Genomic DNA, 17,411 nt, shown 5'->3' on the forward strand with positions numbered 1-17,411 from the left:
AAGTGCTGGGATTATGTATGGGTGTGTACCACCATGCCCAGTTATTTTTTTTAAAAGGTTTATTTATTTATGTGTATGTTCTGAGCTGTCATGTGGTTGCTGGGAATTGAACTCAGGACCTCTGGAAGAACAGCCAGTGTTCATAACCACTTAATCATCTCTTCAAATCAGCTCCCAAATTTTTATTTGTGAGTGTGTATGTATCTACTCACATGTTTGAGGGTATCTTTGGAGGTTAGAAGAGAGCGTTAAAGCAGTTGGAAGGCTGGATGTGGGTGTTGGGAATTAAACACGACTCCTCTGCAAAAGCAATGAGTGCTCTTAACCACTGAGCCATCTTTCCTGCCCCCTCAGTTGCCTTGGGAAAAATACAGAGATTCAGAGATTATTAGAAAGTTTGGCAGCTGGCTGTAAGAAGGACCAGTTCTGAGACCTGTTCCTGTTCTTAGACTGTCCTCTGTGAGCCTGTCTTTCGTTGACATCTGAGTGTCACACGTTGAAGAGTGCCACCTTCCGTGCAGCTGACCAGTGCCTGTGCTAGCTGAGCTTTGCCCATGGGCTGCAGATTCTGGGGGATTCTTGCAGGATGTTCCATAGGTGGCGCTGTTGCACTTACTTATTATTTTTAAGGCTTTATTTTTTTCCGCTTGCACAAGAGGACCCAAACCAGGCTCCTTGAATACGATTTCTTCATTTGATGCCTCAGACTAGCCCCCAGTACATATCTGGAAAAAGCCTTCTGGTTCTATTTTATTTTTCTTTTCTTGTCAGCTCAGAGAGGGGATTGCAGTTATGCTGTCAGAGCAGCAATGAAACTGGACTTTCTCGTGAGCATTAGGTAACAGTTAGCCATGATGTCACAGCTCTGCAGCACCTTACAGATGAGAAGAAGGCTGCCTGCCAGGTCTTAAATCTCCACTCCTATGCTTAGTAGCAAGCACTATCTCGGGTCAGGAGGAGATCGTGGCTCTGTGGTGGTGTTAATGTTCAGCTATATGCATTAGGTGTGTTATTGAATGTTAGGTATGGCCACCCATGCTCAATAAGGCAGTCAGAGCCAAATTAAAAGTGGGAAGCAGACAAAGAAGATTCGTTCCACGTGGGACAAGGGATGAGAGTCTTGTTGTGTAGCCCAGGCTGGCCTTGAACTTGATCCTGCTCGTCTCTTCCACCCTATTACTGAGATTGCAGGCATGCATCATCACGCTGGGTGGTAGAACCATCATTCTATAACGTTTGATTTCTAAGGAACTGGAATAGGAAGAAATAGCTCTGTGAAGAAAGATCCGGTTAAGAAGTAAGAGAAGAGCTAGGCCTGGTGTGCAGGTTTGTAACCTTGGGGTTTATAATCATAGTTATGGAGGAGGCTGAGGCAGGAGGCTGGCAAGTTCAAACTTCAAGGGCTGCCTGGTAACTGAGCAAGATAAAATTTGGTCTCAAAAATAAAATTAAAAGGATGGAGACCTTCACCTGCCCTCTCTCATCTTATTTTCTTCCTGAGTGTCTTTTTCTTTACCCTTGTACTTAAAAATGTCTTCTAGCTTGGTATGGTGGCATATGCTTTTAATCCCAGCACCTGGAAGACAGTGGCCAGGGGATTTCTGTGACCTCTGACCTCTATGTGTGTGTGTATGTTTATGCACAAGAAAAAAAATTACTATACATATCATAGTTGCAAGCTGTAGCACCCTAACCATGGAGTTCATTCTTTATATAGACAATTGAGCAGATAAACTGTAGAGTAACCACATAGGCTGTGGGGGCCTCCCTTTTAAAATCTGTTTACAAACTGTTTAGAAATCGCAGCAGCTAATGATGAACACGAGTCTTGGGCCTAGGAGCTCATGGGGTGTTCTTTGCTGTGATGGGAAATTACCTTCTGCAGAGAAGACTGCTTGGTCCTCACTGACATCTGGGGAGTTTAACAAATGAGGAAGACTTTCCAGCTTTTAGACAGTAGTGGAACTAATTGTTTCATGAGTAAACTCATGCTCCTTTCTCCCCTTTTTATCTTCTTCCTCCTTTATTTTTTTTTTAATGTGTGTGAATGTGTGTGTGTGTGTGTGTGTATACTGTGTGCATGCAAGTGCTCTCAGAAGGCAGAAGAGGCCAGAAGATCCCCTAGAGCTGGAGCAACAGGCAGGTGTAAGCTGCATAGTGTGGGCGGCAGGACCTGAATCTTGGTCTTCTGCAAGAGCACCACTCTTAACTGCTGAGCTGTCTTTCCAGCTTCCACTGTCCACTTTGAGACAGGATTCTGGCTATTCCATTCTGGTCTCAAACTTACTGTGTAGCCAAGGATGATCTTGACCTCTGATTGTTCTGAGTGCTAGAATTTCTGACATGTGTCACCATGCCCAGTTTATGTAGTGCTATGTATTGAGCCCAGGGCTTTGTGCATACTAGGGAAATACTCTACTGACTGTGCTACAGCTTCAGTGTAAACTACTTCTAAACATCGTGTCCTTGGCTTTGATAAGTGTTCTGTAATTCATAATTCAGTTTCTCTGTCTCTGTCTCTCTCTGTGTGTGTGTATGTGCGCGCACGCGCACACGCGAGAGAGAGAGAGAGAGAGAGAGAGAGAGAGAGAGAGAGAGAGAGAGATCTGGAAGGGAGTATTAATATATTACGATATTTCCTTCTGAGACCTTTGTTACTTTAGTCTAGAGTACTCATATATGTTTGGAAAAAAATTTCTTGTTATTGCTTTATTGGTGAAATGAGAGTTTCTGAAACTTGTTTAAGGAGCGTGAGGAGCCTGTGCTTAGAGAGTAGGAAGGGAAGATGTAAAGGGGCACTTTCCTCTTTGTTCAATACAGGATTAACAGGAGATCTTCTGTTCTCCCCATGGAACCAGAAAAGCACGGTGCCTGCTATGCTCTTCCTCCTAGCTGCTTTATGGTAGCTGCTAGTGTCTCAGGCTCATGAGGGTGTATGCAAACTATAAAATGTGTTCTGCTAGTTGTCTTTAAACGTGGTTTTATTTTCCAAATAAAAGACCGTAATCTGTTCTTTCTTCCAGGGGCGCAAGAAGTTCTCATTGACCCAGGTACATGATCTCTGTGCTTAGTTTCTTTTGGTTATTATTATTTTTTTTAAGTGCTTGTTTTCATGGTGTTGTGAATGAATGGTTTTGGTTTCTGGATTGTGGTCTTTGGAACATTCTGATTTAAGTAACTTTAAATCAGAACTGTGACAGACCTGATTATTGTTTGGTCCTTGTTTGATGGGGCACCCTACTGCTTCCTGTTGTCTGGTGAAGAGGAGCAATTTCCCCCTAGCATGGTGAACCGAATGATTGGAGAATCGTGCCTTGAATCCCCTGAATGCACTAAGCATGCCTGTGCTGATGATTTCAATCCCTTCATGGTAATGACTTTGCTCTGAGACTATGGCCTGTGCTCCTCTTCACAGTGATTTGAATTTCCTATTGCATTTTTTTATAGACTATTATTATTGTTAGTGAGACAGGTCTTGCTATGTAGCCCAGGCTGCTCTTGAGTTAGTGGCAATCCTCCTACCTCAGCCTCCTAATATGTGAGCCACCAAGCTTGTGTGTTCCTAAGAAATCTCTCTTTTTTTTTTCTTTTTCACAGTGTTGGGTCTTTCTTTCCCATCTTAATTTTCTGTCATTAACCCATCAGAAACTTCTTTTGTTACAGTGCTTAATTATTTCATGATGAGCTCGGTTACTTTTGGCTTAATTAGAAACAATGGCCGAGTAGGTTAACAGTGCTGTAGTGGACACCATCCTTCAAAGAATACCAACCAGGCAGTCATGTTTCCTTGAGCTTCGCACCCAAGCTGGCTGCTTTCATCTGGTGTGTGTCTAAATTCAGCACGTCCAGCATGCCCGACTGATTCAAGGCCTGTCTCTTTAGTGCTGGCTACATTTCTCAGCACAGTTTGTGAAAGCGTAGAGGACTCAGATGCTTATAATGTTTTGTTTGCTTTCTGAAGAAAAATCAACACAAGGGCAGGGGTTCTTGTGACAGGAGCCAAGGACTTTCTGTATGTGTGAAAGTTAGGTTGACAAGCCAGGAATGGTGGCATATACCTGTAATCTCATTAGCACTCAGGAGGCTGAGGAAGGAGGCGGCTTCAGCTATATATCAACACCCTGTCTTAAAAAAAACAACCTAGCTGAGGATGGGAGAGATGGCTCAGTGGTTAAATATGCCTCCTATTCTTGCAGAGGAACCAAATTTGGTTCCTAGAAACCATGTTAGGTAACTCACAAATGCCTGTGACTCCAGCTCAGGGGAATCTGAAACCTACTTCTAGACAATGCTGACACCTGCCTGCACACATGCACACACCCACGCAACAAATACACACACATATTCACGGAACCGAGGCAAAACAAACATGCCAACCAAGAATGAAATAAATGTTGAATGTGTTGATATTGCTGAGCTCGGACTGGTTAGTAGAGCCTCGTATGAAATGCTGAGTTTCATTGTGTCAACCATACTTATGGAAGAAGTAGATGGAGGCAAGTCAGATTGACTTCTAAAAGCCAAACTTCTGTTGAGGTAGGGAGGGATGTGTTTGTCGTTTATGAAAATGTTGAGAGCAAGGTTTTGCAGCTGAGTCTGCAGAGCCTGGAGCAGGTGGCGGCTGGGATGTGAGCATGGAATTCTTCACATTTCATATAGGACCACATCAGAGCCTGTGGTCAGGAAAGCCACCAACAGAGGATGCAGCTGCCACTCGGCAGTGCCATTGGAGAGCATCTTTGCAGCCATCCTAAGTGAGAGCAGCGTGACTGGATTCACCAAGGCACACAGGCAGGAAGCTGAGGCTTTTCTAATCCCACGCTCAGCCCTACACTCACCAGGATAGCCCAAAGCCTGCACCTTCATGTCTTTAGTAGGAGTCTTTAGACAGGGCAGAGCCAGGCCATGTTTTACTTTGGCCCTCTTCTGCACTTCAGATCCTGGTAGCTCACGGGGTAGTGCTCTGGAAAGGAGTGGGGTCAGTGCTAGTCCACCAAGACCCTCTCAGAGGTATAACCATTGTCCTGCCCTACAGAGAAGCCACTTTCATAGACCACCACAGAGTGCAGCCATTTGCACTTGGATTTGATCATCTAGTGGAGAGAGGTTTTGGCTTCCCCTGGAGGAAGCTAGCTGGACATCTCTTTGTGCTTCCTTTGGCTCTGGGTGCTTGCCTCAACTGCTGATTAAAAACAGAAGGCCTCTTCCCTCCCCAGTGGCAGTCTTCTAAACTCTTGTTCTATGCTTTAAATGCAACTATCCCTTTCTCAGACCCCCTTTCTTGGTCTGAACCTTGTATGTACATCTGAGTACCTCCTTCAAACGAAGCCTTTGGGTAATTTTATTCTGCTGTCTTGCTTTCCCACTTTGCTGCTGAGGTTAGTGACAAAGACTTGCAATTTGAGCTCAGGTGAGAGAGAACACCGTTTAATTTTTAAAAGCAGCTTCAAAACAAGTCTACAGCTAAGCACAGCAGGCCATGGTAGGTAGTACTTTCATCTCTCCAACAAGAAGGTCCTGCATCCTCTCTAGTCACAGCCGCCAATTCCTTCTGCCCTGTTTTCCCCGGTTCCCATAGCAGTAATTTACTTTCTTACTCCAGGCTGGCCTACTGTGTTCCATCTTGCATTTTGTAAAGTGTTCTTTTGAGACTTCTTTGACTTAATGTTTTTAAAGTCCTTTTTTTTTTTGTAGCTCGTCTCAGGACTTCACGTCACTCCAGTGTGTTATGCAGGCCTGTCAACATGCCATGTTTTGTTTCTCTAGTCTGTCAGCTCACGCACCCCTTGCATGAATCTACTCTTTGGCTCTTAGGAACAGTGTTGCTATGATCATTGTGGGGATTTTTTGTGTGTACCTGTTTTTAAATTCTCTTATGTGTTCATAAATCTGGGGAGTGGAATGGCTGGGACAGACAATCATCCAATGTCTACTTTCTTGAGAAACTACCAGATATTTCTCCAAAGCAGCCATACCACGGGACAGTCCCAGTACCCATGCATGTGAGTTTGTCCCTCTGTGTCTGCCACGCATGGCAGGTGGCGTTTCTGATTCCACGATGGTTAAGCAGCGGTGCCTCACCGCTGTTGGGGCTTAGGGTTGTGGGGTTTCCCTTACAGTTAATGAGCACCGTTTCAGAGCACCCTGGACACTGGCGTATTTGCTCTGTGAAGGACTTGCTCTCATCTGCCAATTACTGAGCTACAGCTCTTCTTTCTATGTTCTAGGTACACGTCGCTTGTCAGAGCCATGCCTAGCAAAATCTTGGATGTGGACAGTGCTATTTTACCTTGTGGCAGTCGAGTGAGAACAAGGTGTTCCCAAGGCCGGTCTCAGTACAGCCTTGACAGGGCTGTCTGCGATTAACCACACAGGGGGCAGATCAGGCGGCAGTGCCTGTGATCTGCTGTCAGCAGCTTGGAGGACGGCAGAAACTTCCCAAAGCCCACACTGAACCTTTTTACCAGTTGGAGCAGAGGAGATTCATTAATTAGATCTGACAAGAGACGAGAACTATTGATTTCTTGGCTCAATTAAGATATTCTTTCTTGGGTTGAAGTGTGTCGTATCCTATAGCAAAACAAAGGCATGTCTGTGGGGCCAGGGTTAGGGAGCCATGCTCACACATGTGTCTGTGTATTTCAGTCTTTTTCTCAGAGCATTCTGTAGCTTCTCAGATGGCCTGTCTTTAGGATTCTATTTAAAAGGCATTCCTGGGTCTAGTGCAGTTTGACCAAGTCCATCCTGGCTTATACATGGAACTCCAACCTGCAGAAAAGAGTTTACATTGTCCCATTGAGCTTTTTGAACCAGGGGATTTCTAGGCCTTCCTTCTCTGTAGGGTTGTTGGGGTTTGCTCTCAGATATGGGTCTCTTTATTTCTTTGTTATGGAATCAGAGCCTTTGAAAGGGGCTGGTTAGCATTTTATACGAACTTCCCAAGGAGCATGATGTGCCTGTGACTTGTGTCTTCAGTTTATGAGAGTTTAGCTACATGCTTATTAAGATTTTTTAAACTAGGCATTTATTTACCTCTTTATGATTATTTCAAGGGTTATGTATATAGTTTTAAGCATGTCTTATTGTCAAAATCATGTCCATTGTAGAGTTTTAAAGGGTAACAGAAAGCAAAATAGACACATTTAAAATTTACCATCCACTTGCATTTTTCTTTGTGGTGGTTGTGTTTATTTTGGGTCCCTTAAATTTAAGTATAAATTTTAGGGATAGTCAATTTCTGAAAAGAATCTGCTGGGATTTTAATAGTGATTATTCTGAATTTATAGACTAATATGGGTTATATTACATAGTGTCATCTAAAGAATATTACATCTTCTGAGGCTGGAGAGATGGTTCAGTAGTTAAGAGCGTATCCTGCCCTTGTGGAGGTCCTGCCCTCGGTTGTCATACTTGTGTCAGGTGACTTATAATTGCCTGTAACTTCAGCTCCAGGAAATCTATTGTTCTCTATTGTGTTCCATAGGCACACATTCGCTGAACATACCTATAAACAGACACACATAACATCGTATATATGCACACACACAATATACATATTTACACATATATATATATATGCCTGCATATACATAAACACCTGAACACACACAGACACATATGTATACACATATATATATACACATATACACCTATATACATATATATATACCTACATATACATCTGCATATACATATACATCTGTATATACGTAAGAAAACCAAAGAGGAATATGAAGTTTTCCAATCTATGGACATGGACTATCTTTCTACTGTTTTTTTGTTGTAGTTTTGTTTTTCCCCTGCAGTGTTGGAGACTCAGCTTTGTGTGTTGCTGGCTTTGGGACATTATCCCCTGGTATCCTGTGACATGTGGCTGAGCCTGGGTTGCAGTGGCACTTGGCTCTGCTGTCACATGCTTGCTCTCTATGTGACTTTGCTTCTCTGATTTAGTCTCTCTTCTCTACATGGATATGGCTATCTGCCTGAGTTTCTGGGTTGGACCTTGCATACAATCTTGAATCTTTTGAATGATCCAAGGACTGCCTGGCTGACACTTATGAGTCTTTGTCATGTGCTGCCTCAAACACACCTTGCATTTCCTCCAGCCTGAGTTCCCACCAGCCTGTGGGATTGAGTTCCCTGTCTGCCAGTTAGAGGCTTGGTTCCTGTGGACTGTGTCTCACTGGCTCACAATCATGTTAGGTGTGGGCTGTCAAAACAATAGATGTCGGGAAAGGTCAGGTCTTCTGTGTGTGAGTATTTTTAGTTTATTGTTCATTTGTCGAGTGAAATGAAATCAGCTTGGCCCACTGGACTCTTTGCAGAGCTAGGCTCTGGTTCCTTATAGATGGTGTGGCTCTTGGTTGCTTTACAGGAGATAAATGTTCCAGCCTTGTACTACATGAAGCTATCCACTCTGGGAACAGGGCAACTCATGTCTTCCTTCCTTACAGAGGGGAAGAGTGTCTGGGAACTTTTCCTGTCCTATTCCTGGATTAGAGAAGAGACGCGGCCCCATGTGAACAACGAAAGCCTGTTTCTCCTCCCTTCCATATATCTTTTTTTTTCTTCAATCAAATAAGACTCAGGAATTTTGTTAGTGCCAATAAGAAATTTCAGCAAGACTCCTGGTCATGTATTAAATATTAATTCATAGAGGACAATGATAGGCAAACAACACTGTGGTTAGGGCCAGGCCCCACACACAACTTTAGAGGTAGGATTTCATCATCCTGAGAACTGGGAGAGCCCTGGCTCCTCCAGGCCCTGTCCTACTTTGAGGAGCACTCAGCTCAGTGCTCCCTACTACAGCCGCTGCAGGTGGGTTGCAGAAGAGAGCATATGGAGAGGTCTTGGTGCAGGTCCTAGCTTCCTCCAGCTCAGTAGCAGGCATGCTTACCCCAGGCATGATGACTGTCTTCTTGAACTCTGCTCCAAGGGAATGCTTGGCTCTGTGAGCATCCAAGTCATGTGACCTTGGCCCTCATAGCTTTGAATCTCCTTCTTACACAGGACAGATTTGAGATATTTTCTTCCTCCTGCCTCCTCATGGCTATCTGTTAAGCTTATTTCTCTCTTTATCAGATGAGGGTTCTGCACACGATGCTGTCTCCCTGCCTCACTGCAGTCTCTTAGCTAGCTGACTTCTGCGTCTCAGTCCGTCTTCTCATGTATCTATCTACTTGCCATTTTTCTGTGTCTTTTCAGAAAACACACGAGGCAGTTTACAGAACTAGAGAGTGAAAGCATGCACTTGAGAAAACTGGCCCTGGAGTAGAGAGCCTGTGCACCTCCGTGGTGGTGGTGATGCCTGTGGTTGTGTGCGAAGCACATCCTGGCCCTGTGCAGTTACAAACACCGAGCTGCCAGCAGGGAAGTTGGGGTTCTGGGATACGCCCTTGTCTCTAAGATAAACTCATGGCTTAGGGGAAGCTCAGGCACCAAGTTAAGCAGGTAGTTTTTGAGTGTTCTATGACATCAAAGACAGTTGTGTCTTTCCTTCCCTCCGTTGGAGTTCTTACTATAGTTACTTCTGTTCTGAAGATGGAGTTCTCCCCAGCCCTCTCTCTGTGGGAGTTTGGTGGCAAGGGTTGATCAGAAATAGAAAATGACAGCCACGGAGAGGCAACTAGCACTTTCAAGTGATTTTCTTGGCTGCTATCCAGCTCAGGAAATGGCTCATACATTTTCTCTCCTTTGAGGCCTCAGTGTGGTCTCTGGGTCATTGTCCATATGGTACTTTTATGTCATGCATTTCATGTTCTTTAATGGAAAATCTTCACAGAGTGGGAAGCCCACTGGAGTTAGTTAACATCGCACGCGGTGCTGCCATTACAGACAGCAGATAATCTGAAGACTCCGGACGGGTTTTAGAGTTCATTGGCATGCGCTTACCTCTTGCACACGACTCTTTAAAGAAATGAGGGACAAGAAGGAAAAAGTGAAAGACTGTTTTCTCTTTCTCTGTCTGCAGGTGCTCTCACCACCAATGGCATAAATCCTGACACCAGCACGGAGATCGGAAGGGCCAAGAACTGCCTCAGCCCTGAGGACATAATTGACAAATACAAAGAGGCCATCTCCTATTACAGCAAGGTGACTTGAAGGATTTGCAGCTTTTGCATCTCCTGTCTTTCCAGTCAGAAGGTTCCCTGTTGACATGATGTCATGTCGCAGAGTCTTAAAAAAAAAAAAAACCCTCCTGTAGATCATACTTCGGTGTTACTGATGGATTAGTTTTTGAGTCTAACATGCTGCACACGTGGAGGTCACAGGACAGCATGGAGGGGGTGTTCCCCCCTCTGCCATGTGGGTCCTGGCAATGAAACTCAGGCTCAACAGCAAGCACCTTTACCTCAGAGCTGTCGCATCAACCTGCTCCTGCTGCTCTTGTGAATATTGTGTCAATCTTCAGTGCATAGTGCTAAATGCCTAAAATGTTTATTCTTCTGATTACAGACAGTATATGTTTAATATAAATTTGGAGAAAGAACTGTTATAGCCGTTCAGGGATAATCATTATTGATATTTCTACTTTCTGGACTTCTGAAAATCAGCATGTCCTAGTTAGGGTCACTGTTGTGATGAAACACCATGACCAAAAGCAACTTGTGGAGGGAAGGATTTATGTGATTCCCACTTCCAAGTCACTCTTCATCATTTGAAGGACATCAGGACAGGAACTCAAAACAGGGTGGGAATCTGGAGGCAGGCACTGATGCAGGGGCCATGGAGGAGTGTGGCTTACTGGCTTGCTCCTCATGGCTTGCTCAGTCTGCTTTTTTCTAGAACTTGGAAGTCCTGCTTTTTTCTAGCCCAGCATGGCTCCACCCATAACGGGGCTGGGCCCAACCTCATCAATCATTCGTTAGAACAATGTGTTGCAGACTTGCCTGCAGGCCAATCTTACGGAGGAATTTTTTTTTTTCAATCTAGATTCCCTCCTTTCAGATGGCTATAGTTTGTGTCAAGTTTACATAAAACTAGCCGGCACACAACGTGAGTGATCATTTTATAAAAGTGGCAAGCATACTTTACTGTGAGGTGAACTTCCTTCTTCTCTGGCACAGTGTGTGTGTGTTCTCCGTGCTCTTAAACCTCATACGTCAGAACTCTGAATGACCTGTAGCTCAGTTTATCCTGTGGCTGCAGCACCACCCCCCACCTTTTGATGTATGTATGTATGTATGTATGTAGAGGTGCTTGGGATGGAATCTAGGCCCTCCACGAGACAGGCAACTGCTGTAGCTTGTCTAGCTAGAACCCTAGCCCAACCCTAATATATATATATTTTTAAATCCCAAATATTGTTAGTAAAACTTAAAATAGAAATCTCAAGCTGCACAGGGGTGTGGTATGAAGAGAGCAAGAAACATCCCTGCTTTCTCCCACCCTCCTCTCTAGGCCGGCGACTTTGCCATCCAGCTCTCTTTACCTTTTTTTTTGATGACTTAAAAAATTTGATTATATGTGCATGCAGTATCAGTGGTGACCAGAAGGGGCATCAGGACCCTCATCTGGAGTTTCAGATGGTTGTGAGCCTCCTTGTGTCTGCTGGGAATTGTACCTGGGTCCTCTGCAGGGGGAGGTGGTGCTCTAACCACTGGGCAGCCTCTCCAGCCCTGTCTCTAGACTTTTTTTGCTTGTGGGAGATGCATGTTTTGTTTCAAGCCACATGTGCTCTGCCATATTCCACTGACAGTATCTCAGGGTGGCAAATGCCCCTCCCCCTGGCCCTGCTCATCTCTGGTGAGTCCTGTGAGAAGTGACAGCTGTTCTGAGGGAACTGGTTGTGGCTGCTAGCTGACACTCGCTCTCCTGGGATCTCAGTGAGTGTGCTGGAGGCTGGTTTTTTAGATGTTAATCACTGGATAGGGCATGGATGTGCGTTGGGCACAGTCTTAATTCTCTCTCCAATACAGACATGGGATTCTTTACTTACATGATGCTCTTTCACAGGATAGTATTCAGCTTTGGATTTTCTGCTCTAATAAGTAACCCAACAGCTATATTTTTTTGGACAAATTAATTTTTTTTTTTTAAAGAAAATCTTTTGAGGAGGACACGACACAGGGTCTCACTGCGTATGTCCAGCTAGCTTGGAACTTATTATGTAGACCAGACTGGCCTGAAAGCCTACCTCTGCCTCCTTTGTGAAATTACCTGTCATTTGTCACTTTACGCCATGGATGTACCTGATTCTCCAGCTATTCGTTTTACCATAATTTACTGAATTCCTGTTTTTTTTTGTTGTTTGTTTTGCAAGGCCCTTCCTCTGTCTCTTTTTTCCCTTGCCTTGAAGTTTTACCTAACTGGCTTGGTACACATTTTAAGCTTTTGTTTGTTTGTTTTTGTTTCTTTTTTTGAGACAATTTCTCTGTGTAGCGCTGGCTGTCCTTGAACTCACTCTGTAGATCAAGGTGGCCCCCAATTCGGAGATCCACCTCCCTCTTCTTCCTGAGTGCTGGAATTAAATGTGTGTGCCACCACCACCTGGCTACATTTTAAGCTTTTTTATTTTCTAATACTGATCTTTTTTTTTTTTCTTACTCTACCACCATGATGTTTTATCTGTTGTGGGTTATTTAATAACTAGTAGTATAAGTCTTTTTTCTTTTGTTTGGAGATCAAGCCCTGGGCTGTGCTCATGCTGGGGCCAGGCCCTCCACCACTGAGCCTCCCCAGCCTGCCTTGTAAAACCCTCTTTCTGGTTGAGATAATGGATTCATTATTCCTCAGTAACTCTAAAATACACTATTTAATCTAAGATGAAGTCTGTGTTGGGTGGAATATACAGTAAGCTTCTTCTGGGAAGAACAACATCCTTGGTGTGCTGCTTGCCTCCATAGAAGGTTCCAGGGCCTATGCGTTTCCACACTGGAGGTCTGGTCCCTCTCTATAGTTTCTTTGTATTCCAAATTATTGCACATCTCTTTGCTTTCTTTACAACCAGAATTTATTGCCATTCTATTTATGTAAGCTGTTGGATTGCTTTTTTTTTTTTTGCTTGTATGTGTGTACATCTGGAGGCCAGAGTACAACTTGTGGTATTGATTTTCCCCTTCCGTCCTGTCAGTCTCAGTGACTGAACTCAGGAACTTAAGGTTGTCAATCTTTGTGACAAGTGTCTTTACCTGCTGAGCCATTTCACTGGCCCCAAACTGACTTTTCAATGTTCATTTTAAAGCTAGCCGTTTAAAAATCAAATTAAGTTCCCCTTTCAGAGCCCTTTCATGTCCGTTTTAGAAAAATAGTCTCCAAGAACATCAAAAGGAATTGTCACTCAGATCTAGAAAGGCTGCGTAGGCCTGGAGAAATGGGTTCCGACTGTACACACTCGAGACCACCCTCCTGCCATCACGGGCACACTTGTGATGCAGGTGGTTGTCACCTCACCAGCCAGACTGGAGCCTCAGTGGCCACGTAGTGTACTGTGTCAGAGAACATTGGAATGTCGGGGGTGGGGGTAGGAGGCACAACAGAGGAGTGAGGTGGCTCTGTCCCCACCATGCAGAGTAGACAGTCGTCAGATAGAATGCAGACAGAGCCCCCATCTGCCTCGCTAGCCATCTAATTGTGTGCAGGTCTGCAGCCTCAATATCCTTTTCTCTCGCTGCATAGAATGCTTAATCAGGGTCAATGATTTTTACATATATAAATGGCCAGCATGGTGGCAGGCTCATTAGTACTGCTCGATAAAGCATTGGTTATTGCCTCCTCCTCCTGGGCTCAGTATTCTATAGGGCATCTGGGCAAAGCCCGCTCCTCATATGTATGTAATGTGGACGGAAGGAGGAAATTCATGTCTCGCTTTTCTTGAGTAATGTTTTCATTCCTGTGCTTCACTGAGCCCTTTCAGCTTTCCTTTCTTCTCTCACCTCCTCCCGAGAAGAGCCTGAGCTTTTCCAATGCTACCCAGACCTCTGATTAATTACAGTTGATCCAGTGCTTGGCTTTCACTCAGGACTCATTAAGGGGCATCATCTGCAGACCGGTCTCTGTGAATGGCTTCTTCCTGGGCTCCTGAGCACTGTCTCAGGGTGTCCTGTTGTATTAGGAGAGACGTGCTGGGCACACTGCTGAGATACTGGGTTGTCAGATCCGACTTGGCGGGAACCTCAGACAGTCTGCAGCCTTATAGCTTTCGTTAGGCTCAAGTCACTTGTCTCCAAGTGTCATGTGCATGTAGTGTCCTCGTCATCATAGTGCTGGGGCAGGAGGGCAGTAGACCGGGAGAGCAGAGAACTGTGCTCGTCTGGTCCCCATGGCCAGACATGTTATTGTTCTGTGTACACTCATGCTTCCCTGATCTGATTTGCTTCTACCTATGGCTTGAGAATAAATCCCAAGATGCTCTTGGGCATGAACACTCCCTGTATCGCAATGGGAACACAGTCCCATTGTTTGTGGGTGCTACTGTCCATGGTGCTGAACCACCTCCCTGTCCTAAGGGAGCAACATGTCACTTTAGTTTAGTAGTGACTCAGAGGAGTCCCACAGAACCTGTTCTTTTCCAGTGCCTGTGCTATGGTACAAGTGGTTCTGAGATAAAATTAGTGGCACAGCTGGACATGGTGGTGCACGCCCTGCACTTGGGAGGCAGAGGCAGGTGGGTCTCTGTTATTTCAAGGCTAGCCTCGTCTACAAAGTGACTCCAGAACAGCCAGGGCTATGTTCCATAGAAAAACCCTATCTGGAAAAAGAAAAAAAAAAAAGAAAAAAGAAAAAAAAATCAGTGGCACTGAACACAGACAGCCCAGATGTCTTCTGCACAAAGCAACAAATTCCCAACAGCTGCTTTAAAGCCATAGGTGTGAGAACAACATTTAAGTAAGATAAATGGCAAGGCATTCATTCGCATTATGGGCTGAACATCCCTAACTCAAAAATCTAAATCCCCAAACCCAAACTCCTCTAAATGCTAATCACTTCTGGCCTTGAGGAGTCCTCAGCCCGCCTGCCCCTGGAACTAGGATTGTAGTTGTATGGTTTTAATCAACAGAAGCACACTTATATAGTCATAGGCTTATTCCAAGTTGTGCCCATTAAGACAGACCCTTGGAAATAGCTTTACCCCAAGGGTACCGAGGCCTTGTGCATGGGAAACGCTCCTGGGATTGTCTGGAGTCTCAGCGGCAACGTCCTAGCGCCGGAAACGTCCCTGTTGTTTGCTGATGAAGGTGTTCTCTTTATACCCGCAGTATAAGAACGCCGGGGTGATTGAGCTGGAAGCTTGTGTCAAGGCTGTGCGTGTCCTGGCAATTCAGAAGCGTGGCATGGAAGCTTCGGAGTTCCTTCAGAATGCCGTGTACATCAACCTCCGGCAGGTGAGCGTGTGCCTGCCTCCGTAGCAGGTGATTCAGGTCTCCTGGAGTGTGTCTCTCATGGCCCGATGGGAGAGTATGGTATTATGAAGGAGTCATAGCCCAAGAGCCAAATCATGTGTTACTTGTATGCCCGCCTTCTGCATTTTAGGGTATCATATTTTTTAAAATTCAAAATTCACCATCTTCTCCCAATTTTTATTTGGAATAATAACATTGGCTCCTGCTGGCTTTGCAGCCTTAATGAGCTCCGGTGGCTCCTGCCTTTGTCACTTGTGACAGGCTCGCCCTTTGCAATACTGGGCCACTTGGTTTACAAAACCTGAGTTTTGTATAGTTCCTGTCACACAGCAGGCAGCTTACAAATGTTAATTCTGAGCCTGAAGAACATGCTAAGGATTGAACCTAGAGCCTCCTGTGTGCTCAGCTAGTTCTCTTCCATGGAGCGCCAGCCCCCCTCCCCTCCCAAAAAGGTATTTAATAAGACAGTCATGAAAACATTTAGTGGCAGACTCACAATGTCACTCCCTAACCTGGAGGCTGTTAGCTGTGTGCAGCCAGGTGGAACTGATCTATAGGCAAGCCATGGGAGACGGGGCTCCGGCAAGCAGCAGCTGGCCCGTGGACACCCTGTTAAAGCAGATATGGAGAGAAGCGACCACTCTGCCATCACTGAGTGGCAGCTTCATAGGGAAGGCAGGTGTTGAATGGTGTATGAGTGACACACATCACAGAAGCTATGATGGCAGCAGAGGAAGCAACCACTAGGATGAGGAGGGGGAGGGAGCAGAGAGGGCTGTCTCAGCAGGAGGGCACAATCACTGGAGTCTGCTGTAAGCAGACTAGGCGTGACCTGAGTAGAGGAGGGTGCAGTGCAGGTGGATCGACTTGCCAACTGACTTCTAGGAAAGCATGAGGTATCTGAGTCTGGACTGTTTGGGGAAGGCAGATAGGCTGAAACAGAAAGACTGGTATCTGTGGAGGACAAGGTCAGGTAGAGTAATTGCAGACGGCCACTGGACCTCCATCAGCTGGGCTCTGAGAGGCAAAAGGCAGCATCCTGTGGGCAGATGAGACAACTGTTGGGCTGGATAAGGGTGAGATGCAGCAGTGGGTGGGCCGCTTGTGGGCAGGGAGGGCAGCAGGGACTTGAGATAATCCCACCAGAGCACGCAGGAAGCCTGCTGTTAGCCAGACACCCAGCCCATCACCTGCACTTTCTACACTGATAATTGCCATGCTCACTTTAGAGATTTTTTTTTTTGAAGGAAGATAACTTAATGGAGTTAACCTTACCAGAGGCTGGAATGACGGTCCCGGCTATGAGCACATATCGCTTGCTCCTGTGGGGGACCAGAGTTCCACCCCCAGCATTCACATCAGATGGCTTACTGCTGCCCAGAGCTCTAGCTCCTTGGCCTCTCTTGAGTCCTACGTGCTGTAGAGCCCCGTGCTGCCCTCAGGCTGGTCTGTGGGGCTGGCTCCCTATGTCAGTCACCGGAGACTGCTGGATGTGTCAGTTGTCAGCTCAACCTCAGAGGGAGAGAAACACAGAATAAGGCCCATAAAGAAAGATTGCCCCAGGATTGCTGACCACTTTATGTGGGGGAAGAGTACCCATGGCCTCAAAGTGGGGAACACTGGGAGCTAGCTGCACCCTGTGTCCTTAGGGAACGTTAGGGGAGGCCAAGTTCTGTTCTCTGTTGATTTCCAGGAGAGGCAAAAACCTGGTCCTTTGATGTAGAAGCTTCAGTTACCTGGGAAACTGTCCAAGAGGAGATAGATATAGATGCCAGTCTTCCAGTCTCCAGTAATGCTGAAATTTACTGTTTGACTTGGTTCTACCCAGGGTTCAGTACTGGGCCAAGCTGTGTGTGTGTGTGTTGCAGTTACATTTATTTTATTTGTATACATTTGTATGTGTGTGGGCACATGTGTCACAGCATGCATGTGTTCAGAGGACCATTTGGATAGTCTGTTCTCCTCCCCCTTATGGGTCCTGGGTATTGAACTTAAGTTAGGCTTAGTGACAAGCACCTTAACCTGTTGAGCTGTCTTGCCTGCCCCTGAAGCTGTGTTTTTTAGGGA

General features: G+C 45.4%; 1 protein-coding gene across 2 annotated transcripts in view; it reads left to right on the top strand.

Moving 5' to 3' along the window:
- Positions 1-17,411, top strand: part of Trappc9 (trafficking protein particle complex 9) — a 461,796-nt gene that overhangs the window by 15,716 nt on the left and 428,669 nt on the right. The window contains exons 5-7 of one of the 2 annotated variants that reach the window (XM_028773229.1): positions 3,024-3,050; positions 9,974-10,095; positions 15,201-15,326. In XM_028773229.1, the coding sequence (XP_028629062.1) occupies positions 3,024-3,050; positions 9,974-10,095; positions 15,201-15,326 (275 nt within the window). The remainder of the gene's footprint in view (positions 1-3,023; positions 3,051-9,973; positions 10,096-15,200; positions 15,327-17,411) is intronic. The other variant, XM_028773230.1, reaches the window with a different exon arrangement.

This window comes from Grammomys surdaster, unplaced genomic scaffold (assembly GCF_004785775.1).
Source record: "Grammomys surdaster isolate TR1022 unplaced genomic scaffold, NIH_TR_1.0 224, whole genome shotgun sequence".
NCBI lineage: Eukaryota > Metazoa > Chordata > Mammalia > Rodentia > Muridae > Grammomys > Grammomys surdaster.